General features: G+C 52.8%; 1 protein-coding gene across 6 annotated transcripts; it reads left to right on the top strand.

Moving 5' to 3' along the window:
• The first annotated feature begins 29 nt into the window (after nucleotides 1–29).
• CUL7 (cullin 7) lies at nucleotides 30–16984 on the top strand. 6 transcript variants are annotated; one of them, XM_010369702.2, is made up of 26 exons: nucleotides 30–351; nucleotides 1193–1780; nucleotides 2219–2370; nucleotides 2514–3014; nucleotides 3562–3700; nucleotides 3801–3997; nucleotides 4303–4555; nucleotides 5704–5941; nucleotides 6020–6125; nucleotides 7137–7364; nucleotides 7643–7733; nucleotides 7837–8008; nucleotides 8154–8259; nucleotides 8577–8672; nucleotides 8861–9036; nucleotides 9379–9512; nucleotides 10969–11151; nucleotides 11418–11524; nucleotides 11614–11796; nucleotides 13533–13693; nucleotides 13862–14078; nucleotides 14181–14451; nucleotides 15614–15759; nucleotides 15909–16035; nucleotides 16129–16334; nucleotides 16590–16984. In XM_010369702.2, the coding sequence occupies exons 2-26, from the start codon at nucleotides 1201–1203 to the stop codon at nucleotides 16911–16913; spliced, it is 5094 nt and encodes a 1697-aa protein (XP_010368004.1). In that variant the 5' UTR covers nucleotides 30–351; nucleotides 1193–1200; the 3' UTR covers nucleotides 16914–16984. The 6 variants fall into 6 exon arrangements, with proteins under 6 accessions (XP_010368004.1, XP_030784362.1, XP_010367999.1 ...); XM_030928502.1 differs by having other exon boundaries at nucleotides 1193–1873; nucleotides 3801–4024; XM_010369697.2 differs by having other exon boundaries at nucleotides 33–262; nucleotides 1193–1873.
• Nucleotides 16985–24074: the final 7090 nt, after the last annotated feature.

The following is a 24074-nucleotide window of genomic DNA, read 5'->3' as shown; positions in this document are numbered from 1 at the left end:
AAGGAAGAGGAAAGGGCGGTGCAGAGAAGGAGGTGCTGCGTCGCCAAGGTGGCACCCGCGGCTCCTCCCCGGCCCTTTCCCAGGGCCCCTAGCTTTCCGCTGGGTCCGGCGGAAATGAGCCGTGGCTTTTGGCTGGCGGAGCCGCTGGCAGGGACCAGGCTCCACCCTGCCCCAGTGGCTGCCGACCAAGGCGGGTGCCGCTCTGTTCCGCAGAGGCACGCCCCTTACCGTCTCTCCGTCTCGACCCCCTCGCGGGGCCCAGGTGGGGCCCGAGTCGCCGCCAGCATCTTTGCCGCGTCCCTTGCTCTGTGAAGGACAGGCCTCGCGCCAGGACCCCGGTGGACTTCTGAGGTGGCCAGAGCCCCGCCGCGGCCCCTTGCTCCTCCTCCCCTGCCCACTTGCCCATCGAGCCTCGCGCTCACCCAACCTCGGTTCCCCATCCTACCGTGCCTCGGGGTTCTAGTTTATGGGGCCTAATCACCCCTCCCCCACTGTACCGCGCGCCCCTGGCTTCTCGGGTCTCCAACCTCGGTCCCCCAAGCCTCGCGCCCCTCACCTACCTTGTCTGTGCACCCTGCCCTGGGTCTCGCGGCGCCCCCACCAGCCCTTTTGTTCCAGTTGCTCCAGTTGCTCCAGTCAGAGGCACCTCCAACCCACCAGTGCCTCCTCCCAGTCCATCGCGCCTTGCCCTCCCACTCCACCACCAGTTCTCAGGTCTCTTAACTCTGTGATCTCGGGACTCTTAACTTGGGTCTCACACTCCCGTGCTCCAGTCCTTAGAGACAGCACCCCTTTCCACACACACTCACGATCTCCCTCCCAAACATACCCCTCTGGGCTTCACATACCCCCAGGGTAGCTGCCTGTTCCAAGGCCTTGGGATTCACTTGTAACTCCAAGGCTGCCCTGCCTGCCCCCACTAGTCTGCCCACTGTTCCAAACCAACCCACTCCAGGCCGCAGGGTCTTGGGGACCTTCCTTTTAGCCCCCAAATTTTGTGTTCTTTCACAACAAAACACGCCAGTGTTCTCTGCTTAGGCCTGCTCCAACTCAGCGTGCAGCATGCAACTCCTGGGCCTGGCAACCCAGCCTGACAGCTGTTGCCATTTGCTTCCCCACCTCCTGGATGTCTTTGATTTTCTGACTTCTCCTTACTCTAGCTTGTCTGTTCTGTTTTCCTTGTGTGCTCCAGGTGCCAGGATGGTGGGGGAACTCCGCTACAGGGAATTCAGGGTGCCCCTGGGGCCTGGCTTGCATGCCTATCCTGATGAGCTGATCCGCCAGCGAGTGGGCCATGATGGGCATCCTGAGTACCAGATCCGTTGGCTCATCCTGCGGCGTTGCGATGAGGGGGACGGGGGCTCTGGCCAAGTGGACTGCAAGGCTGAGCACATCCTGCTGTGGATGTCCAAGGATGAGATCTATGCCAACTGCCACAAGATGCTGGGCGAGGATGGCCAGGTCATCGGGCCCTCCCAGGAGTCTGCAGGGGAGGTTGGGGCCCTGGACAAATCTGTGCTGGAGGAGATGGAAACCGATGTGAAGTCCCTCATTCAGAGAGCCCTTCGGCAGCTGGAGGAGTGTGTGGGCACCATCCCTCCTGCTCCTCTACTTCACACTGTCCACGTGCTCAGCGCCTATGCCAGCATCGAGCCCCTCACTGGGGTATTCAAGGACCCAAGGGTCCTGGACTTGCTCATGCACATGTTGAGTAGTCCCGATTATCAGATTCGCTGGAGCGCAGGCCGGATGATACAAGCCCTGTCCTCCCATGATGCTGGTGAGGGGCAGTGTGGGGAGGAAGGGAAAGCAGAAGGGCTGGGTCGGCTCAGGGACTCACAGGACACTGTGGCAGGAGCCTCTGATCTCATCAGTACGTAAATGATTCTGTTGCCCTTCTCTTAGAGTTGGAAGAAAAGGAGGTGGGAATGGGAGTGAGGGTGGGGGTTATCTGCCAAAAGAGGAAAGACTATCTTCAATAACCTCATATTAATTAGTTGCTTTTTATGCAAAGGAAGAATTTACAGTTTAGACTATTGTAGATGGTGTTTATGTGCGTGTATGTATGTGTATAAGTTAGCAAATTTTAGCTTTTGAAGCAAATCAGTTCTTTCCCATTGTGTGGTGGCAAAAGGATTGGATTGAAAGAATAGAGGATCTGAGATTTCTAGGAAGGGTGAGATTAGGGAGAAGTTACCAATTGGGATGTGGGTTACAGGGACCCGGACTCAAATCCTTCTGTCACTGAGCCAACAAGAAGCCATTGAGAAACACCTGGATTTTGACAGCCGCTGTGCTCTGCTAGCACTGTTTGCACAGGCCACGCTCTCTGAACATCCCATGTCTTTCGAGGGCATTCAGCTACCACAGGTAACCTTTGGGGGTGTAAGGTGGGGGGAGCTTGTGAACAAGATCTAGGGACCAGGCCTTTGCACCTATCTACAGAGGATGGTATGGAGAGAGGGTCTTAAACTGGGACAAGGTGGATGTAGGCCAAAGGTTGTATCCCACAGGTCCCAGGAAGGGTGCTCTTCTCCCTGGTGAAGCGGTATTTGCATGTCACCTCGCTCCTGGATCAGCTGAACAACAGTGCTGCGGAGCCAGGAGCCCAGAACACCTCTGCTCCTGAGGAGTTCAGTGGGAAGAGGGGTCAACTGGAGCTGGAGTTCAGTATGGCCATGGGCACCCTGATCTCGGAGCTGGTGCAAGCCATGCGCTGGGACCAGGCCACAGACAGACCAAGGAGCTCAGCACGGTCCCCCGGTTCCATCTTCCAGCCTCAGCTGGCAGATGTGAGCCCAGGGCTCCCCACTGCCCAGGCTCAGCCCTCCTTCAGGAGGTCAAGACGTTTTCGCCCTCGTTCTGAGTTCGCAAGTGGCAATACCTATGCCTTGTATGTGCGGGACACACTGCAGCCGGGGATGCGAGTGCGGATGCTGGATGATTATGAGGAGATCAGTGCTGGGGATGAGGGTGAATTTCGGCAGAGCAACAACGGCGTGCCTCCTGTGCAGGTGAGTGGCATATGATGGTGGGACACTGTTAGGGGTCTATTTGGGGTGGGGCAGAGTTGGGACTTCCATACAGAGGGGCTCCAGCAGGCCACCCAAAGAGAAAGCTTTCTATAAGATTGGGATGGTGAAAAAGAGTCAGTAGTTGAGAGGAGGGCCATTCTGAGAGCTGGAAAAATCTGGGTTTAGGAGGCTGTGAAGTTAAGAAGACTCACACTCAGGAAGAAACTGATATAGCCAGACTCCTCCAAAGGTCAGGGTCAGGGAGATGGAGTGGTAGAGGCCAGAAGGAAGTGTGGGGGCATAAGCCATGAAAGATAGGGTGAGAGGAGAGACAGGCCCATCCCCCAAAGGAGAGGGCATCCTTTGTGTGTGTGTGTGTGTGTGTGTGTGTCTATTCTCCATATGCTGCTGTTTTGTTATATGAAGGTTTTTCTAAAACCTGGCCAGGTGGTCACCCTGAGGGCTATAAGTCCTCAGTACTGGGCCACAGCCAGTCATTAGTGAGTCCTCCCTTCCCCTTCCCTCTCTTTCTTTCCCTATCCTCCAGGTATTGTGGGAGTTAACAGGCCGCACCTATTGGGTGCACTGGCACATGCTGGAGATCTTGGGCTTTGAGGAAGACATTGAGGACATGGTTGAGGCTGATGAATACCAAGGGGCGGTGGCCAATAGAGTCCTGGGTAGAGGTGAGCTCAGGGAGGAAGCAAGGGTCAGCTCTGAGAAGAGTAACGGTGGTCCTGCTCAGTTGCTAGTGACATCCCTGTGCCCCTCGGCCCATTTCCACAGCCCTGCCCGCCTGGCGCTGGAGGCCCATGACGGAACTCTATGCTGTGCCTTATGTGCTGCCTGAGGATGAGGACACTGAGGAGTGTGAACACCTGACCCTGGCTGAGTGGTGGGAACTCCTCTTCTTCATCAAGAAGCTGGATGGACCTGACCATCAGGAGGTTCTCCAGATCCTCCAGGAGAACCTAGATGGGGAGGTAGAACCAGCCTGGAGGCACTCAGAGGTTGGAGGACTCTATTGCAAGGGCTGGACTGTATAGAGCATTTGAAAGGCTCAGGATGAAAAGTGGAGGTCAGAGAGTGGAAGGGGCTGCAGAGGAGGGGTCTGGAATTTTCAGAGTTGGGAGAGGCTGGTGAGCTGTTTGGGAGGAGCCAGCTGCCAGCCGTGAGAAGATCAGGATGGAGGGTATGTGTGCAGAGAGAGCCCCACCCCTACCAAGTGCTCCCTGGGGCCTCTGTGCCGGCAGGGCTGTCTGCAATGAGAGCTTCTCCTTGATGGCAGATTCTGGATGATGAGATCCTAGCTGAACTGGCCGTGCCCATAGAATTGGCCCAGGACTTGCTGCTGACTCTGCCACAGCGACTCAATGACAGTGCCCTCAGGGACCTGATCAACTGCCGTGTCTACAAGAAGTATGGGCCTGAAGCCCTAGCAGGGCACCCAGCCTACCCATCCCTTCTAGAAGCCCAACAAGATGTCCTCCTGCAAGCTCAGGCCCAGGTTAAGGACTCAGAAGATGCAGCCAAAGTGGAAGGTGGGTGCCAGACATGGCAGCTGAGCCGACACACCTTCAGGGCATTAGCACAGGAGAGATGTCTGTGCTGATTTTTATGCAATCCTTTCTGGAAGTGATGCCACCTTAGAATCTGCAACTTAGAGAGAAGCAACAAATGGAGAAGCGGGCACTATGTTCCCTCAAGAATGAAGGAGGATGTAAAGTTAGAAAATTGCAAGATAATTTTGAAGACTTATAAAAGCCTCCACATTTAGCTTTTTTTCTTGTAGAGAAACATACTGCATGCTTTGGAATAAAGGGAAGTGCTCTCCTGTTTGCAGATGAAGCTACTTTGCTATTTTAAGAATATAAAGGCCAGGTGCGGTGGCTCACACCTGTAATCCCAGGTCTTTGGGAGGCCTAGGTGGGCGGATCATAAGGTTAGGAGATTGAGACCATCCTGCCTAGCATGGTGAAATCTCGTCTCTACTAAAAATACAAAAAAAAATTAGCCGGGCGTGGTGGTGGGCGCCTGTAGTCCCAGCTACCTGGGAGGCTGAGGCAGGAGAATGCTGTGAACCCAGGAGGCGGAGGTTGCAGTGAGCTGAGATGGCACCACTGCACTCCAGCCTGGGCGACAGAGCGAGACTCCATCTCAAAAAAAAAAACAGGCCGGGCGCGGTGGCTCAAGCCTGTAATCCCAGCACTTTGGGAGGCCAAGACGGGCGGATCACAAGGTCAGGAGATCGAGACCATCCTGGCTAACACGGTGAAACCCCGTCTCTACTAAAAAATACAAAAAACTAGCCGGGCGAGGTGGCTGGCGCCTGTAGTCCCAGCGACTCGGGAGGCTGAGGCAGGAGAATGGCATAAACCCGGGAGGCGGAGCTTGCAGTGAGCTGAGATCCGGCCACTGCACTCCAGCCCAGGCGACAGAGCGAGACTCCGTCTCAAGAAAAAAAAAAAAAAAAAGAAAAAAAAAATATATATATATAATTTGTCATAAAACTGTCTTACAAGGACATTAAGAGATTAGATCCCCAAACCTAACTTTTGCGGGGGGTGGTTAAAAAATTTAAAACATTTTTTAGGAGAAATTAGAGAAAAAGATTGAGAGTTATGAATCTATTTCTGAGCCTTCACATTACTAACAATGGCCAATTCCTGTGACTCTCCTCTTCCTGTAGCAAAAGAACCCCCATCTCAGAGTCCCAACACTCCCCTGCAGCATCTCGTGGAGGATTATGGTCCAGCTGGGAAAATCCTCCTGGATCTAGAGCAAGCCCTCAGCTCGGAGGGGACGCAGGAGAACAAGGTCAAGCCACTCCTGCTGCAGCTGCAGCGGCAGCCCCAGCCCTTCCTGGCACTGATGCAGAGCCTGGACACTCGAGACACTAACAGGGCCCTGCACCTGACTGTGCTGAGGTAAGAGCGTGGTGACAGGTGGGATCTCTGAGGGCAAAGGGGGTCTATGAGGCTGGCTGCACATTTCTTTGCCCCCAGAATCCTGAAGCAGCTGGTAGACTTCCCTGAGGCACTGCTGCTCCCCTGGCACGAGGCCGTGGATGCCTGCATGGCCTGCCTGCGGTCCCCAAACACTGATCGAGAGGTACCCCTGCCTTGCTCTGGGGAGAGGCTGGGGGAGAGGATAAAGGCAGCCACTGGCAAGGCACACCCACTGGGCAAGGCTCTGGAGGGTGTGATAGAGCCTTTGGGCTCTTAGTTTGAGTTTTGCTTTTAAAATTGAATTTTATTTTTTTTAAATAGGTAATACATTCACATGGTTCACAAATCAAAACGCTCTAACAATGTATACACTGAGAATTCTTGCTCTCACCCAAATCCCTGTTCTCCCAGTGTCCCCCACACACCCCTTACTGGTAATTACTTGTATTAATTTATGTATCATTCCCATGTTCCCTTATGCAAATATAAGCAAACCCAAATGTGTGATCTTGCCACTCTCTTTTTTACACAAAAGGATATGGAGATATTACATAGAACATTAAGAGCATCAATAGCTCCATTTTTGGCTAGTCCTGTGGGAGAAAGGGGGATGAAGGACGCAGAGGGCCCATCACATACCAGAGTCCCCTGCAAGAGCTACAGAGAAGTCCTGGGCACAGAAGGCTTCAGAAGGGCTCAGAGAACTAGGGTCATGGTGACAGTAGGTGTTTGCAGTGTGGCTGTATTTTTGGCTGTTATGTAGAATTTACTTTCTAAGGCAGGCTCATTGGGTATACGCACAAACCCAGTCCCTGTCAGTCCCTTCCCAGCCATCCAGGTGCCTGAACATCTCAAAATACAGCCCTACAACTGTTTTTTGGGACAGTGGGGCCTGGATGAAAGAACCCAGGGATGCTCTCTGCAGTTTTTGTCCATATAATCAGCAGCCTAGAACCCTAGAGTAGCAGGGCATCTTGTGCCCTTTTCCATTTTGGTTTGTTTTCGGTTCTCTAACCACCTGGCTCTTGTGTCTCCCCATCCCTGTCTTTTCACTTCCTCACTCTGCCTTGCTCACTGTAGCACCCCCAGCACCCAGTACACAGTGGGTACCTGCTACTGCAGATGCCCTTGCAGCCCTCGCCCTGTCATTCATCTCCTTTATGTCCCCACCCAGGTGCTCCAGGAACTGATTTTCTTCCTGCACCGCCTGACCTCAGTGAGCAGGGACTATGCCGTGGTGCTGAATCAGCTGGGAGCAAGAGACGCCATCTCCAAGGCCCTGGAAAAGCACCTGGGAAAGCTGGAGCTGGCTCAGGAGCTGCGGGACATGGTGTTCAAGTGTGAGAAGCATGCCCACCTCTACCGCAAACTCATCACCAACATCCTGGGAGGCTGCATCCAGGTCAGGAGGAAGGGGAGCTTGTGGGCTCAGAGCAGCATCAGAATATGAAACCCAAGCAGTGGCGGGTAAGGGCTGTGTTCCCATGGCTGGGAACAACAGGTGACTCTAGTGACCCTGGGACATTTGTTTCCCTGCCCCTCTTCCCCGTCTGGGCCTGCTCTGCTGGTGCTGTAGAGGAAGTCCCACTGCTGCTTGGTCTCTCCTTCATCCATGTTTCCATGTGTCTCTCCGTGTTCCTCCTGCCCCTGTGCCCCTTCTCTCTGATGTTCTGGCTGCAGATGGTGCTGGGCCAGATTGAAGACTACAGACGAACCCACCGGTCCATCAACATCCCTTTCTTTGATGTGTTCCTCAGATACCTATGCCAGGGTTCGTGCCTGTTGCCCTATTGCTCCATCTCCCCACACCTATGTTTGCTTCCCCTCTACACCCTACCTGGCTGTGACCACCACCCATTCCCACTTACCCCCAGGCTCCAGTGTGGAAGTGAAGGAGGACAAGTGCTGGGAGAAGGTGGAGGTGTCCTCCAACCCGCACCGGGCCAGCAAGCTGACAGACCACAACCCCAAGACCTACTGGGAGTCCAACGGCAGCGCCGGCTCCCACTACATCACCCTGCACATGCACCAGGGCGTCCTCATCAGGTAACGCTCCCACGCATGTGCTTTGCCACACACCTACACTTTCCTGTGACGCCCCTGTGTTTGTTTTTGGGGAAGCACCACCCCCCTGGACTTGGCCATGGGCCCTGTCTGTAAGTTCCAAATGGTTTTTCCTCCCCACTCCCAGGCAACTGACTCTGCTTGTGGCTAGCGAGGACTCAAGCTACATGCCGGCCCGAGTGGTGGTGTGTGGGGGTGATAGCACTAGCTCTCTTCACACGGAACTCAACTCGGTAGGGCCCCAGGGCCATTAGCCATTACCCCACCCCTCACAGGATCTTCCCTCCTGCTTCGATCTGGCCCTATCCTACTTTTTTCTACTCCCACCTGTCTTGAGCCCCACAGAAAGTAGTGTCCTTTATCCCTGTGCTTGTGCCACCAGGCCCCAAACAGTGAGGGTGGACAATGAGGATAGCTTTTTCAGGACCCTACACATCCCAGGGCTGGGGAAGGGAGGGAAACAGTGAGGGGACTGGAGCCTAGAGCCAACTTGGCTCAGCACTCCCATCTGCACGTGTGGAGGTGACAACCTTCTCTGCCCCCCTGCCAGGTGAATGTGATGCCCTCTGCCAGCCGGGTGATCCTCCTGGAGAACCTGACCCGCTTCTGGCCCATCATCCAGATCCGCATAAAGCGCTGCCAGCAGGTGGGGCTAGGGATGTGGGGTGTGGCCCTGGGTAGGGGGCTCTGAGCCCCATAAACGGGCAGATCTTGAGCCAGAGGACCAGCCTGGGTCTCAAGCAGCTCCGGGTGTGAGGCTCGAGGGCATAGCTGACCCCAGCCCATCCCAAGGAGGGTGTGGGGCGAGTGAAGATAGTCCTGTGTGTGTTTCAGGGTGGCATTGATACACGCATTCGGGGGTTAGAGATCCTAGGCCCCAAGCCTACGTTCTGGCCAGTGTTCCGGGAGCAACTCTGTCGTCACACACGCCTCTTCTACATGGTTCGGGCGCAGGCCTGGAGCCAGGACATGGCAGAGGACCGCAGGAGCCTCCTGCACCTGAGTTCTAGGTGTGTGAGAGTGTGCATGTATGCTTGTGTCTGTGGGAAAGGTAAAGCTATTGCAAGTAGCTGGCAGGCAGGGGTCCATGGAAGCTGTGAAATGGAGGTTTAATATGCATGGGGAGGGGGCTGGAGTGTTCTGAGCTGTGGGAGGGGAAAAAGGATAAAGAGAAGAAATTTCTTCAGTGGGCTGGGAATAGGATATACCAGTTAGCACAGGGCAGTTTTGAAGTACCAGGAGGGCCTTCAGTTTGGGTGCTGGGGGTTAACTGGCAGTCTTAGGCAGGGTGGACACTGAGATAACACATACCTCAAGCCTCTGACACCTTCCTCCTCCATTCTCACCCCCAGACTGAACGGGGCCCTGCGCCAGGAGCAGAATTTTGCTGACCGCTTCCTCCCTGACGACGAGGCCGCCCAAGCTCTGGGCAAGACCTGCTGGGAGGCCCTGGTCAGCCCCGTGGTGCAGAACATCACCTCCCCTGGTAACCATCCTGACACCTGGACCCATTACTATCTCAGGGCTTGGCTCCACTAATTAGCTCCTTCTTGCTCTACCCTAGAACCACCTGGATTATGTTCTGGCCCTTTTGGCACCTGCATTTGTAATCCCAGTGCTGTCTTCTCATAGCCCAGGGGCTGCCCCCTTTCCTATGTCTCTCAAGTGTCAGCTGACACCATAAGTACAGAAGGTACCTTGTTCCACTCCCTTGTATCATTCTTTTCATATCTTTTTTTTTTTTTTGAGACGGAGTTTCGCTCTTGTTACCCAGGCTGGAGTGCAATGGCGCGATCTCAGCTCACCGCAACCTCTGCCTCCCGGGTTCAAGCAATTCTTTTGCCTCAGCCTCCTGAGTAGCTGGGATTACAGGCATGTGCCACCATGCCTGGCTTATTTTATTTTATTTTGTTTTATTTTATTTTATTTTTATTTTTTTGAGACAGAGTTTCGCTCTTATTGCCTAGGCTGGAGTGCAATGGCGCAATCTCGGTTCACTGCAACCTCCACCTCCAGGGTTAAGCAATTCTCCTTCATCGGCCTCCTGAATAGCTGGGACTACAGGCATGGGCCACCACGCCTGGCTAATTTTGTATTTTTAGTAGAGATGGGGTTTCTCCATGTTGGTCAGGCTGGTCTTGAACCCCCAACCTCCGGTGATCCACCCGCCTCAGTCTCACAAAGTGCTGGGATTACAGGCGTGAGCCACCGCATCCGACCCACACCTAGCTAATTTGATATTTTTTAGTAGCGATGGAGTTTCTCCATGTTGTCAGGCTGATCTTGAACTCCTGACCTCAGGTGATCCGCCCACCTCAGCCTCCCAAAGTGCTGGGATTATAGGCATGTGCCACCGCACCTGGCCTTTTCTATTTTTTTAATGTTTATTATTTTTTATTATTATTAGGTTTTTGAGACGGAGTCTCACTCTGTCGCCCAGGCTGGAGTGCAGTGGTGTGATCTTGGCTCACTGCAAACTCCTCCTCCCAGGTTCATGCCATTCTCCGGCCTCAGCCTCCCAAGTAGCTGGGACTACAGGCACCCGCCACCACACCTGGCTTATTTTTGTATTTTTAGTAGAGACGGGGTTTCACCGTGTTAGCCAGGATGGTCTTGATCTCCTGACCTTGTGATCCGCCCGCGTCGACCTCCCAAAGTGCTGGGATTACAGGCGTGAGCCACTGCACCCAGCCTGTTTATTTATTATTTTTAAAGATGGGGTCCTGCTATGTTGACCAGGCTGGGCTCAAACTCCTGGCCTCAAGCAGTCCTCTCATTTCAACCTCCCAAAGTGCTGGGATTACAGGCATAAACCACCCTACCTGGCTCCTCCCTTGTATCATTTTGTCCAGTTGCTCTATCTCCACACTGCTGTTCAGCCCAACCTCTCCCACTTCCCTGCAGACATGGCTGTGCCTTGGTTTGTTTTTCTCACCCTCTAGATGAGGATGGCATTAGCCCCCTGGGTTGGCTGCTGGAACAGTACCTGGAGTGTCAGGAAGCTGTCTTCAACCCCCAGAACCGCAGCCCAGCTTTCTTCTCGCGGGTGCGCCGACTCACTCACCTGCTGGTGCATGTCGAGCCCTGCGAGGCACCCCCTCCTGTGGCGGCCACTCCTCGGCCCAGTGAGTAGTGGGGATTCAGGTGGAGAGTTCTAGTCAGGAGCATTTTCCTGGGCCCCACGTGTACACCACAGGCTTCTGTCCATCCCCATCCTTCCCCTCCCTATGGGCTCAGCCTGTTCATCTTCCAGGTTTGTGTCACCTCCCATCCATGAACATCACTTTGGGTGGCAGGATGTCAGGAAAGGCCTCAGGGCACCCCCTTGGATAGCGACTGGAGTGGAGGGGCTGCCCACTCCTTGCCTCTGCCACTTTCTTGATCTCCACAGAGGGCAGAAACAGAAGCCACGACTGGAGCTCCTTGGCTACCCGGGGCCTTCCAAGCAGCATCATGAGAAACCTGACACGCTGTTGGCAAGCCGTGGTGGAGAAGCAGGTGGGCAGGAGCAGGCCTAGGGGAGAGAGGGGACACCATAATGGTGGCATGTTGGGTTGTGTCTTCATGCTCCTGCCCCTTCCTTCCAGGTGAACAATTTTCTGACCTCATCCTGGAGGGATGATGACTTTGTGCCACGCTACTGTGAGCAATTTAATATTCTGCAGAACTCGAGCTCTGAACTGTTTGGGCCGCGGGCAGCCTTCTTGCTGGCGCTGCAGAAGGGCTGTGCGGGAGCCTTGCTGAAGCTCCCTTTTCTCAAAGCTGCCCATGTAAGCCTCCACCCTTGCCTCATCCTTGGGTGTCTTCCTACAAACTCTTCCTTCCTCGCCTCCTCCAAATGACCCACCCTTCCATTCCCATTCTATGATGAACATATGTTAGTATATAGCCATGTTATAAGAAGTTTAAAAAATTGGCTGGGCGTGGTGGCTCACGCCTGTAATCCCAGCACTTTGGGAGGCCAAGGTGGGTGGATCACGAGGTCAGGAGATCGAGACCCTCCTGGCTAACATGGTGAAACCCCGTCTCTACTAAAAATTTAAAAAATCAGCTGGGTGTGGTGGCACACGCCTGAAGTCCCAGCTACTCAGGAGGGCAAGACAGGAGAATCGCTTGAACCTGGGAGGCGGAGGTTGCAGTGAGCCAAGATCATGCCACTGCACTCCAGCTTGGGTGACAGAGCAAGACTTGGTCTCAAAAAAAAAAAAAAGAAGTTTAAAAAATAAATAGTGGCTGGGTGTGGCAGCTCACACTTGTAATCCCAGCACTTTGGGAGGCTGAGGCAGGCAGATCACCTGAGATCAGGAGTTTGAGGCCAGCCTGGCCAACATGGCCAAACCCCATCTCTACTAAAATTACAAAAATTAGCCACGCATGGTGGCACATGCCTGTAGTCCCAGCTCCTTGGGAGGCTGAGGCAGGAGAATCATTTGAACCCAGGAGGTGGCGGTTGCAGTTAGGTGAGATTACACCACTGCACTCCAGCTTGGGTGACAGAGCTAGACTCATCTCAAAAACAAAACAAAACGAAAACCAGAATTGATGAACTAAAATGCAAGAAACACCCTGGAAAGCAGGGTAAAGAGCAGCAGGAGCATGAGGCTCCTTGTGTAGCCTCCAGTCCTAGTTTATCAGTAACTAGGCTCAATCTCGGCTCAGCACAACCTCCGCTTCCCGGGTTTCAGCAATTCTTCTGCCTCGGCCTCCCAAGTAGCTGGGATTATAGGCGCAGGCCACCATAAAAATTAGCCTGGCCAATTTTTGTGTTTTTAATAGAGACAAGAGTTTTACCACGTTGGTCAGGCTGGTCTCGAACTCCTGACCTCGTGATCTACCCACCTTGGCCTCCCAAAGTGCTGAGATTACAGGCGTGAGCCACCACTCTTTTCCCTTCCCTTTCCCTTCCCTCTTTTTTTCTCTCTCCTTTCTTTTTTTTTTTTTCTCTCCCTCTCTCTCTTTCTTTTCTTTCTTTCCTTCTTTCTTGACAGGGCCTTACTCTCTCCCAGACTGGGGTGCAGTGGTGCAGTCACAGCTCACTGAAGCTTCAACCTCTTGGGCTCAGGTGGTCCTCTCAGCCTCCTGGGTAGCTGGGACCATAGGCATGTGCCACCATGCCCAGCTAATTTTTTTTGTATTTTTAGTAGAAACGAGGTTTTGCCATGTTGCCCAGGCTGGTCTCCAACTCCTGGGCTCAAGCCATCTGCCTGTCTCGGCCTCCCAAAGTACTGGAATTACAGGCGTGAACTGCGCCTGGCCTTATTTTCTCATTTTGAATGATTATTATTAGTTTGAATTTTTAGACACAATGGGAAAAGACACTTTCCATAATTGTTAATATTGCTAATTTGTACAATGGTTAATGATCGTACATAATAGTTGTATGAAAGCATCAACCACTTAGGAAGCTGCCAGCATTCATATCTACTTTCCAGACCCTCATCCCTCCTCCCCACTCACCTGCTCTGCTTGCTTATTCATGGCTTTCCTGTGCTCTGCCATTGCTCAGGTGAGTGAGCAGTTCGCCCGGCACATTGACCAGCAGATCCAGGGCAGCCGGATCGGTGGAGCCCAGGAAATGGAGAGGCTGGCACAGCTGCAGCAGTGCCTGCAAGCTGTCCTGATTTTCTCCGGCCTGGAGATAGCCACTACCTTTGAGCATTATTACCAGTGAGTGTGGACCTAGCGAGTGGGAGCTGGCGGGAGGCAGGATGATGGTGGAAGAGCCAGCTCATGGGCCTGGAAGTCTGGGATAGAGCCAGGCTGGAGCCTTGGAGTGGGAGGCTGGGCCACACTGGTGCCCACACTGAAGCTTGGCCCGGGCTGCATGCACTGTAGGCACTACATGGCGGACCGTCTCCTGGGCGTGGTCTCGAGCTGGCTGGAGGGGGCCGTGCTGGAGCAGATTGGTCCCTGCTTCCCCAACCGCCTCCCCCAGCAGATGTTGCAGAGCCTGAGCACCTCTAAGGAGCTGCAGCGCCAGTTCCACGTCTACCAGCTCCAGCGGCTGGATCAGGAACTCCTAAAGCTGGAGGATACAGAGAAGAAAATACAGGTGAGTGCCTTGGAAGGGATGAGCAAATGAGAGGGTGGGGGAAGACAGGCGTGGAGCAGACTAGAGGAGGCCATGGCATCTGGGAACCCTGTGCTCCTTCAGGTAGGCCATGGGGCCAGTGGCAAGGAGTACAAGAGCGAGAAGGAAGAGGGAGCTGGGGCAGCAGCAGCGGTGGATGTGACAGAGGGAGAGGAGGAAGAGGAGGAGAATGAGGACCTCTACTATGAAGGGGCAATGCCAGAAGTGTCTGTGCTTGTCCTGTCCCGACACTGCTGGCCTGTTGCCTCAATCTGCCACACATTGAACCCCAGAACCTGCCTGCCCTCCTACCTGAGGGGCACTTTGAACAGATACTCCAACTTCTACAACAAGAGTGAGTAGCCAGGCAGAGGGGACTGGGGACTGGGGAGAGGGTGGGCTGCTAGGAAAGGACCTGGGGTTGGGGGCAGACCCTGATGTTGGGAGGCTTGATGTGAAAAGAGATGGTCTGTGGCTGGGCACAGGGCTCACGCCTGTAATCCTAACACTTTGGGAGGCTGAGGTGGGTGGATCACTTGAGGTCAGGAGTTTGAGACCAGCCTGGCCAACATGGTGAAACCTCGTCTCTGCTAAAAATACAAAAATTAGCTGGGTGTGGTGGTGCATGCCTGTAGTCCCAGCTACTCGGGAGGCTGAGGCAGGAGAATCACTTCAACCCACAAGCGGAGGTTGCAGTGAGCCAAGATCGTGCCACTACACTCTAGCCTGGGTGACAGTGAGACTCCATCTCAAAAAGAAAAAAAAAGAGTTGGTCTTTTAATTTAAATTTTTAATTTTTGTTTTTATAGATTCAGGGAGAGATAGTCTTTAGGGATAAGAATTCCCTAGGCCATGGGAAAAACAGTGGTTTTGAGAAGAAAGGGCAGGAGCTTGGTGGCTGAGGGTGGCAGGTGCTGTCAGATACCTGATCCCCAGATCATTGTCTTTTCTGTTTTAAAATAAGATCTGGGAATCTCTTTGTGGGTGACGGGGAGGATGGAGGCAGGAGGCACCTGAGGCCACCAGGAAGGGGTGTCTGGCTCCTTCCTGGTCAGTCACCTGTCATCCTAAACTCCCCACTGGGGGCTGATCCCTGAGCTGGCAGCAACACAGGAGGGGGAAGAGCCTCAGACCTGTGGTCAGGGAGCCCCCTAATAGGGGAGACATTGTTTCCTGTCACAATATTCCAGCTTGATAAGAGCCCCAGTCCTTCCTCCCTTCATGGTTTTGTCTCCCTAAAAACACATGGGGCAATCCTCGAAGGCACTGATGAGAACCTGCCTGGCACCAGGCTAGGCATAGGATAGCTCCCAGATACCGGAGGCTCACCATGAAGGCAGGCCCAGAGAAGGCCAAGATCTGGAAGCTCAGACCAGGAGCCCCAGTGTCCATAAATGCTGGGGTCACATGCCCTGTAGAGATCAACAGAGCTTGACCAGCATGCACCCTCCCTCCAACACTAACTCCCTCCTTTCCCCTGCTCTTTGTCTCCCTCCCCCTTCCTGGTACATCACCAGGTCAGAGCCACCCTGCCCTCAAGCGAGGCTCACAGAGGCAACTGCAGTGGACATGGCTGGGCTGGGCTGAGCTGCAGTTTGGGAACCAGACCCTGCATGTGTCCACCGTGCAGATGTGGCTACTGCTGTATCTCAACGACCTGAAGGTGGTCCAGCCCCGCTGCACCTCTCACCTGTCTCCCACTTTGTCCCGTGCCTCTCTTCCTGAAACCTTGACTCCCTCTGCTTCTTCCCTCCATCCTCTTCTCTCCACTCCTTGGGGAGGCCCTGAATGTCTCCCATCTGTTCTCTGAAGGCGGTCGCTGTAGAGAGTCTGCTGGCGCTCTCAGGGCTCTCCGCAGACATGCTTAATGAGGCGATTGGGCCCCTCACCTCTTCAAGAGGCCCCCTGGACCTTCATGAGCAAAAGGATATACCAGGAGGTATGCACTTAGGGCCAGAGGGGCCTCTGCTCTGAGGCAGGGCCAGGCTTCTCGTGGGCTCTCCACTGAGTGAGTGATCGGTGTTAATTTCAGGGGTCCTCAAGATTCGAGATGGCAGCAAGGAACCCAGGTCGAGATGGGACATTGTGCGGCTCATCCCACCTCAGACGTACCTGCAAGCTGAGGGTGAAGAGGGCCGGAACTTGGAGAAGAGACGGAATCTTCTGAACTGCCTCATCGTCCGAATCCTCAAGGCCCATGGGGATGAGGGGCTGCACATTGACCAGCTTGTCTGTCTGGTAGGCAGGGGTGGGCACAGTGGGTGATGGATCTTTGCTGGGGTTGGGGGAGCAGTCTACAGAACAAGGTAGGTCCACGTGTGGTGAAGCACGTGGTTCACTATGTAGCCTGTAGGAGTGTGAGGAGTGAAGTCGGGATGCACCTGGTGTCCTTGGGGCATCCTGTCCTAGCAGCCTGTGGTTGGAGTGGAAGCTCAAGCAAGGAGGGGTCAGCTGCCTCTAACCTACCGCTTCTCCCTTCCTCCCCCACACCAGGTGCTGGAGGCTTGGCAGAAGGGCCCATGTCCTCCCAGAGGTTTGGTCAGCAGCCTTGGTAGGGGGTCTGCCTGCAGCAGCACTGACGTCCTCTCCTGCATCCTGCACCTCCTGGGCAAGGGCACGCTGAGACGCCATGAAGACCGGCCGCAGGTGCTGTCCTATGCAGTCCCTGTGACAGTCATGGAGCCTCACACCGAGTCCCTGAACCCAGGCTCCTCAGGCCCCAACCCACCCCTCACCTTCCATACCCTGCAGATTCGCTCCCGGGGTGTGCCCTATGCCTCCTGCACTGCCGCCCAGAGCTTCTCTACCTTCCGGTAGCCCTGGACTTGGGGTCAGGGGAAGATAGAGCTGGAGCTTTTACAGAAATAAAACCTGAGAGTTTGATTATATGACGTGTGTTTGGCAACTGCTGGAGATTTGAGTGGGGAGGTGGCGGGGGCTTTCCCAGCTGGTGAGGAAGGAGCCTTTGGCACTGAGTCTATTGCATGATATGCCAAGGGTCTTGTTAGGGTGAGGATGGTAGACTGGGAGAAAGGCAGAGGGAGTCAGGTGCGATTTAGCACCCCCTCTAGGCAGAGAGATTGAGGGGACCAGGCAGGATGATGGCACTCAGCCCCTTCTCAGAGGGTGTGTGGTCAGAAGTGCTTTCATCTGGCAGGCTGGAGATCCAAGCCCAACTTGGCCACTCACCAGATGGTTTGTAACTTGGGCAGATTATCGAGCAGGGCTTCGTTCTCCTCGTTTGTGGAACTGGCCCAGTCACTGTAGGACTCCGACAAGTAACAGGTATGGAAGCATCTGACATGGTGAATAAAGGCATTGCCAGTGAGTCCCTATTTTGGCTACCACTCCCAGCAGTGAATGTGGTTCCTTGGTGCCTTCCCTAAGTAAGACTGACATGATGAAGGTGAGGTCAGTGACCCCTGTGGCCACTGCAGGCACCCAGCAACCTGAGTGCGTATTCCATCTGATGGCGTAGGCTCAGAAAGTTCTAGCACAGTTCTTACTTTCACAAGCTCCTCCGTTTTGCCCCTTTCTTCCACTCCTTTGCCTCCACCCCTTCTCTGTCCCTGCAGAGATGCACACGCTGTCATCAAACTCCTACCCCTTGATTCTCAAAATGAGGGATTTGGAAGAACAAGAAAAAAAAAAAAGAAAGAAAGAAAGAAAAACTCCTACCCCTGCGGGCACAGCGCTATATGCACCTTTAGTCCCAGCTACTCGGGAGGCTGAGGTAGGAGGATCGCTTGAGCCCAGGAGTTCTGGGCTGCAGTGTGCTCTGCCATTCGGGTATCTGCACCAAGTTCAGCAACAATATGGTGAACTCCCAGGAGCAGGAGACCAGGTTGCCTAAGAAGGGGTGAACTGGCGGCCAGGCATGGTTGCTCACGTCTGTAATCCCAGCACTTTTGGAGGCTGAGATGGGCAGATCACGAGGTCAAGAAATTGAGACCATCCTGGCCAGCATGGTGAAACCCCATCTCTACTAAAAATACAAAAATTAGCTGGGCATGGTGGCGCGCGCCTGTAGGCCCAGCTACTTGAGAGGCTGAGGCAGGAGAATCACTTGAACCCGGGAGGCAGAGGTTGCAGTGAGCTGAGATTGCTCCTCTGCACTCCAGCCTGGCAACAGAACGAGACTCTATCTCCAAAAAAAAAAAAAAAAAAAAAAAAAAAAGAAGAAGAAGGGGTGAACTGGCCCAGGTCAGAGAGCAGCTCAAAACTCCCATGCTGATTGATCAGTAGTGGGATTGTGCCTGTGAATACCCACTGCACTCCTGCCTAGGCAACAGAGACCCTGTCTCTATTTTAGAAAAGGCAAAAACTCCTACCCCTAACTACCCCCATAGGTGAGCCTCTATCCTGCCACTGCTGGGGAGGTTTGCTTGTGCTACTATGATTGGCTCCATTGGCACCACCCCTGCTGAAGCAGGGCAGCTCAGGTCAGGCCAGGGGATCCCGTGCCAAAGGTGCAGCTCTGTGTCTTGGCAGGACTACTGGGGAGGAAGGAAGGAGGGATGACCCAGGCATCCCAAGGCTTGTAGCCCAGAGGTGACAGAAAAAGCTATGGAAGGAGGGGGAAGGGGGATGAGAGTCAGGTGGTAAAGGAGGGCACAGAAGGCAGACAGAACTGAGTGCCACCAGGACTGAGATCTGGAGCCTAGGGGGAAAAAAGGCCATGGCTTGTGGGAGTCAGGCTGCTCAGGATGAAGCCATAATACAGAGGGCAGAGGGGCCCCCTAGTGCTTGCTTTGCAGTATTGTTCTCATGGTGTTGGTGGCTCTCACAGCAGGGGCCAGCCTGCTGAGCGACAGCTGCCCTTTGGGGCAGAGTCCAGACAGGCAGCAGCAGCAGGCTGGGCCACAGTGGGCCCAGGCACACTGCAGGTGCTGCAGCTTGTCACTTAGTGCCTCTTCACCTTGGTACTAGAGATTATAGCCTTTTATTGGCCCAGGCCCAGTATTCTTGAGCTCGCTCTCAAGTGCCAGAGCTTTTTGCCCTTCTCTGGACTTTCGTGCTTTTTATGAGCTTATCCTTCTCCACCAGAAACTCAAAGAAGCTTCCTGTGGTGGGGTTCAGTAGTCAGGCCAGCATGCAGTGCATGTAGGGGCAGATGATAGGACTTACTTGCACTATAGCCCCATTCTACTACTGTCCCGAGGCCTCCTCCCTGGGCTGAGCTGTAGGCTATGCCTTGAACTTACTGCCCTCATCAGCCCGTGGGCATCCTATTCAGTCACTTTGCCGGTTTCCTGCTCATCTGCAATGGAAAAAGTCTCCAGCAATTCTTTTTTTTTTTTGACAGTGTCTTGCTCTGTCGCCCAGGCTGGAGGAGTGCAGTGGCACGACCTCAGCTCACTGCAACCTCTGCCTCCCAGGTTCAAGCTATTCTCCTGCCTCGGCCTCCCGAGTAGCTGGGATTACAGGCGCCTGCCACCACACCCAGCTAATTTTTGTATTTTTAGTAGAGACAGGGTTTTACCATATTGGTCAGGCTGGTCTCAAACTCCTGACCTCAGGTGATCCAGCCACCCTGGCCTCCCAAAGTGCTGGCATTACAGACATGAGCAACTGCACCTGGCCTTTTTTTTTTTTTTTTTTTTTTTTTTCCAGATGGAGTTTCACTCTTGTTGCCCAGGCTGGAGTGCAATGGCACGACCTCGGCTCACTACAACCTCTACCTCTGGGGTTCAAGCAGTTCTCCTGCCTCAGCCTCCCAAATAGCTGGGATTACAGGCATGTGCCACCACGCCCAGCTAATTTTGTATTTTTAGTAGAGACAGGGTTTCTCCATGTTGGTCAGGCTGATTTCGAACTCCTGACCTCAGGTGATCCACCCACCTCGGCCTCCCAAAGTGCTGGGATTACAGGCGTGAGCCACCACAGTCGGCCTACAGCAATTCTTAAGGGAAGAACACACCAGCTTTGGCCTTGAAACCCTGCATGTCGCCATCTGCAGTGCACTTCCCGTGTTGCCCTCCTCAGCACACATCTCACCCTACCCCAAGACTCGGGACTCCTTGATTTGCCCAAATCCAGGTGAGAAGCTTTGACTTCAGGCACAGTCCAGCCTTCTGTCACCAGCACCAGGAAGGAAGTCAACCTTTCTCTCCCTCAGAGCCATCCATTCTAGAGGGCAGACAGTTGGCCTCATTTCTAAGATAAACTCAGGGGACAGAAGTTGATTACCCTGAGCCCATTGTGAGGCCATCCTCACAGCCGTGACTCCTTATATTTCTACAGCTGGGTTGGGACCTTGGCTGGTCAAGACTAAGTAGTCAGCCCCTACCTCCCCAAAAACAAAACCAAGCAAAGACCACATACAGATTCCATTTATATGAAATGTCCCAAATAGGCAAATTTATAAAGACAAAGTAGATGAGTGGTTGCCTAGGGCTGAGGAGATTGAGGATGACTGCTAAAGGACATACAGGTTTTTTTTTTTTTTTTTTGGGGGGGGGGGGGTCAAAAATGTTCCAAAATTGTGGTAATAGGTTCTGTAAATATACTAAAAAACACTGTATACTTTAAATGGGTAAACTGTGTAGTTAAGTGAACTATATCTCAATAAAACTATTACCAAAAACGAAAACCAAAAACCAACAGCTGAAGCTCAGAGCTTTCCAGTATCTCCCCTTGGTCCTTGTTGAAGGGGAAAGCAGCAGTTTGAAGGCTTAGGGTAGCCAACACTAACCGCCTTTTAGTGGACATTCACATTTTATAACCACATCATCTGAGCCCATTTCCCATGCTTGGGAAACTCCCCATGACAAATCTACACAGAAGATAGGGCCCACCTCCTACCCTATAAAAGACCAGATCCTGGTATTCCCAGTGCTGTAAAGCCATATGACCAAGACTTAGCTAATCAGAGTGAAGCGAGAGAGAAAGCAGAGAACACATTTTGGTGGCAATGTGACACCTTCACATCAACACCATGATTCTGATAGGCTTTATCAGCCAGAATCCATTCTTTGACTTTAAAATAGGATTGACATATGTGACAATAGGGACCCTGCAGCACTGGGTCCCTCACTTCCCCCTGTCCCAGTAGCTACATCCCTAGGGTTACAATCACCAGGAGCGCAGATTCTCCATCTTCCATTATGCTGCAGCTTCCGTTTCTATCACCAGAACTACATCTTCCCCATCCCAGAAGCATTAAGCAATAGATGTCCTAACTTCCGATTCTACTTCTATTCCTTTTCATTAGAGCTACCTTTTTTTTTTTTTTTTTTTTTTTTTTTTTGAGATGGAGTCTCACTCTGCTGCCCAAACTAGAGTGCGGTGGCGCGATCTCGGCTCACTGCAGCCTCCACCTCCCAGGTTCAAGCAATTCTCCTAACTCAGCCTCCTGAGTAGCTGGGACTACAGGCGCGTGCCACCATGCCTGGCTAATTTTTTGTATTTTTAGTACAGATGGGGTTTCACCGTGTTAGCCAAGATGATCTTGATCTCCTGACCTTGTGATCCGCCCTCCTCGGCCTCCCAAAGTGCTGGGATTACAGGTGTGAGCCACCGGGCCTGGCCCAAGAGCTGCCTTTTTTTAGATACAGGATCTCACTGTGTTACCTAGGCTGCAGTGCAGTGGCTGTTCACAAGCACAATCACTGCATACTACAGCTTTGAACTCCTAGCCTCAAGGGATTGTCCCACCTCAGTCTCCTAACTGGGGGCATAGAGCTTTTAAGATAGGCATTATTTAAGAAAGGGTCTCACTCTGTCGCCCAGGTTGGAGTGCAGTGGCACAATCATGGCTCACTGCGGCCTTGACCTCCCAGGCTCAAGTGATCCTCCTGCCTCAGCCGCCTGAGTATTCTTTGTAGAGATGGGGTTTCGCCATGTTGCCCAGGCTGGATAGACTTTCAAATGTTCCATAGCTTATGATTTATCTAGCCTTAAAAACAAACAAACAAAAATCTTGGCCGGGTGCAGTGGCTCACACCTGTAAACCTATCACTTTGGGATGCCTAGGCAGGTGGATTACTTGATGTCAGGAGTTTGAGACCAGCCTGGCCAACAACACGGTGAAACCCCTTCCCTACAAAAATACAAAAATTAGCCAGGTGTGGTGGCATACACCTGAAATCCCAGCTGCTCAGGGAGTTGAGGCAGAAGAATAGCTTGAACCTGGGAGGTAGAGGTTGCAGTGAGCCAAGATCGTGCCACTGCACTCCAGCCTAGGCGAGAGGGAGACCCTGTCTCAAAAAAATTCTAGAAAATGTCCAGCCTCTTTGAAATATTCTTTCTTGAAATTCTGATTGTGTCAAATCTCATATTTGTTTTATCTTCCATTTTGTTATGTTTTATAGACAGGATCTTGCTCTGTCACCCAGGCTGGAGTGCAGTGATGCCACCACAGGTCACTGCAACCTCCAGTTCCTGGGCTCAAGCAATCCTCCAGCCTCAGCCTCCAGAGCTAGGACTATAGGCGTGTATCACATGTCTGATTTTTAATTTTTTTTGTAGAGACAAAGTCTCCTTATGTTGCCCAGGCTGGTCCCCAACTGCAGACCTCAAGGGATCCTCCCTATGCCTCCCAAAAAGCTGGGATTACAGGTGTCAGCAACTGCGCCGAGCCTCTTCCATGTTTTTTAACCACTTTTCCTTAGTTTCCATTTCTCTGTATGTCAGTGCTCCCTCTGTGTAACTTCAGACCTATTTCCAGTTCATTCTCCCTTTAGGAAGAAGTCTAATCTGCTGCTTAACCATATAGTTTCTAACTTCCCGTAGTGTACTTTTCTTCTTTTTTTTTTTTTTTTTTTTTGAGGCGGAGTTGCCCTCTTGTTGCCCAGGCTGCAGTGCAGTGGTGCCATCTCAGCTCACCACAACCTCCACCTCCTGGGTTCAAGCAATTCTCCTGCCTCAGCCTCCCGAGTAGCTGGGATTACAGGCATGCGCTACCACGCCCGGCTAATTGTTTGTATTTTTAGTAGAGATGAGGTTTCACCATGCTGGCCAGGCTGGTCTTGGACTCCCGACCTCAGGTGATCCACCTGCCTCGGCCTCCCAAAGTGCTGGGATTACAGGCATGAGCCACCGTGCCCAGCCCTACTTTTCATTTTTAAAAGGCTTTAAGTTTTACTTTTTTTTTTTTTTTTTGAGACGGAATCTCGCTCTGTCACCCAGGCTGCAGTGCAGTGGCACTATCTTGGCTCTCTGCAAGCTCCGCCTCCCAGGTTCACACCATTCTCCCACCTCAGCCTCCTGAGTAGCTGGGACTACAGGCACTCACCACCATGCCCGGCTAATTTTTGTATTTTTAGTAGAGACGGGGTTTCACCGTGTTAGCCAGGATGGTCTCCATCTCCTGACCTCGTGATCTGCCCGCTTTGGCCTCCCAAAGTGCTGGGATTACAGGCGTGAGCCACCGCACCCAGCCTTAAGTTTTACTTTTTAATCACACCAGTTTAGTACCTTTTGACATTAATTTGTCACACTTTTTCTTAAAACATAAGACATTTTGTATTTTTTATTTTATACTTCTCACATTTTAATTTTTGCCAGCTTGATCCTGCTGCCCTTTGTTCCTAATGACTCTTGCTCATGGTGGTTTCTTTCCTTATGTGCTTTAACTGTAAGCTCATATTCCTTGAAATTTTAACTGAAAGAATTCCTTGAGGCCTGGGTTTAAAGAACAATCCTCAAGAAAGGATTACATTTGCTTCTGCCAGGTCCCTGGAGACACTATCTACTTGAGACTTTTTTTTTGGGGGGGGGGGGGTGGTTTCACTCTTTTTGCCCAGGCTGGAGTGTAGTGGCGCGATCTCGGCTCACTGCAACCTCTGCCTCCCAGGTTCAAGTGATTCTCCTGCCTCAGCCTCCGGAGTAGCTGGGATTACAGGTGCACGCCACCAGGGAAGCTGAGGCACAACCATCACTTGAACCTGGGAGGTGGAGGTTGCAGTAAGCCAAGATTGCACCACTGCACTCTAGCCTGGGTGACAGAGCAGACTCTGTTTCGGGGGGGAAAAAGAC

This window comes from Rhinopithecus roxellana, chromosome 4 (genome assembly GCF_007565055.1).
Source record: "Rhinopithecus roxellana isolate Shanxi Qingling chromosome 4, ASM756505v1, whole genome shotgun sequence".
NCBI classification, from domain to species: domain Eukaryota; kingdom Metazoa; phylum Chordata; class Mammalia; order Primates; family Cercopithecidae; genus Rhinopithecus; species Rhinopithecus roxellana.
The sequence above is the reverse complement of the archived record's forward strand: the minus strand, read 5'-3'. Positions and strand labels throughout refer to the sequence as shown.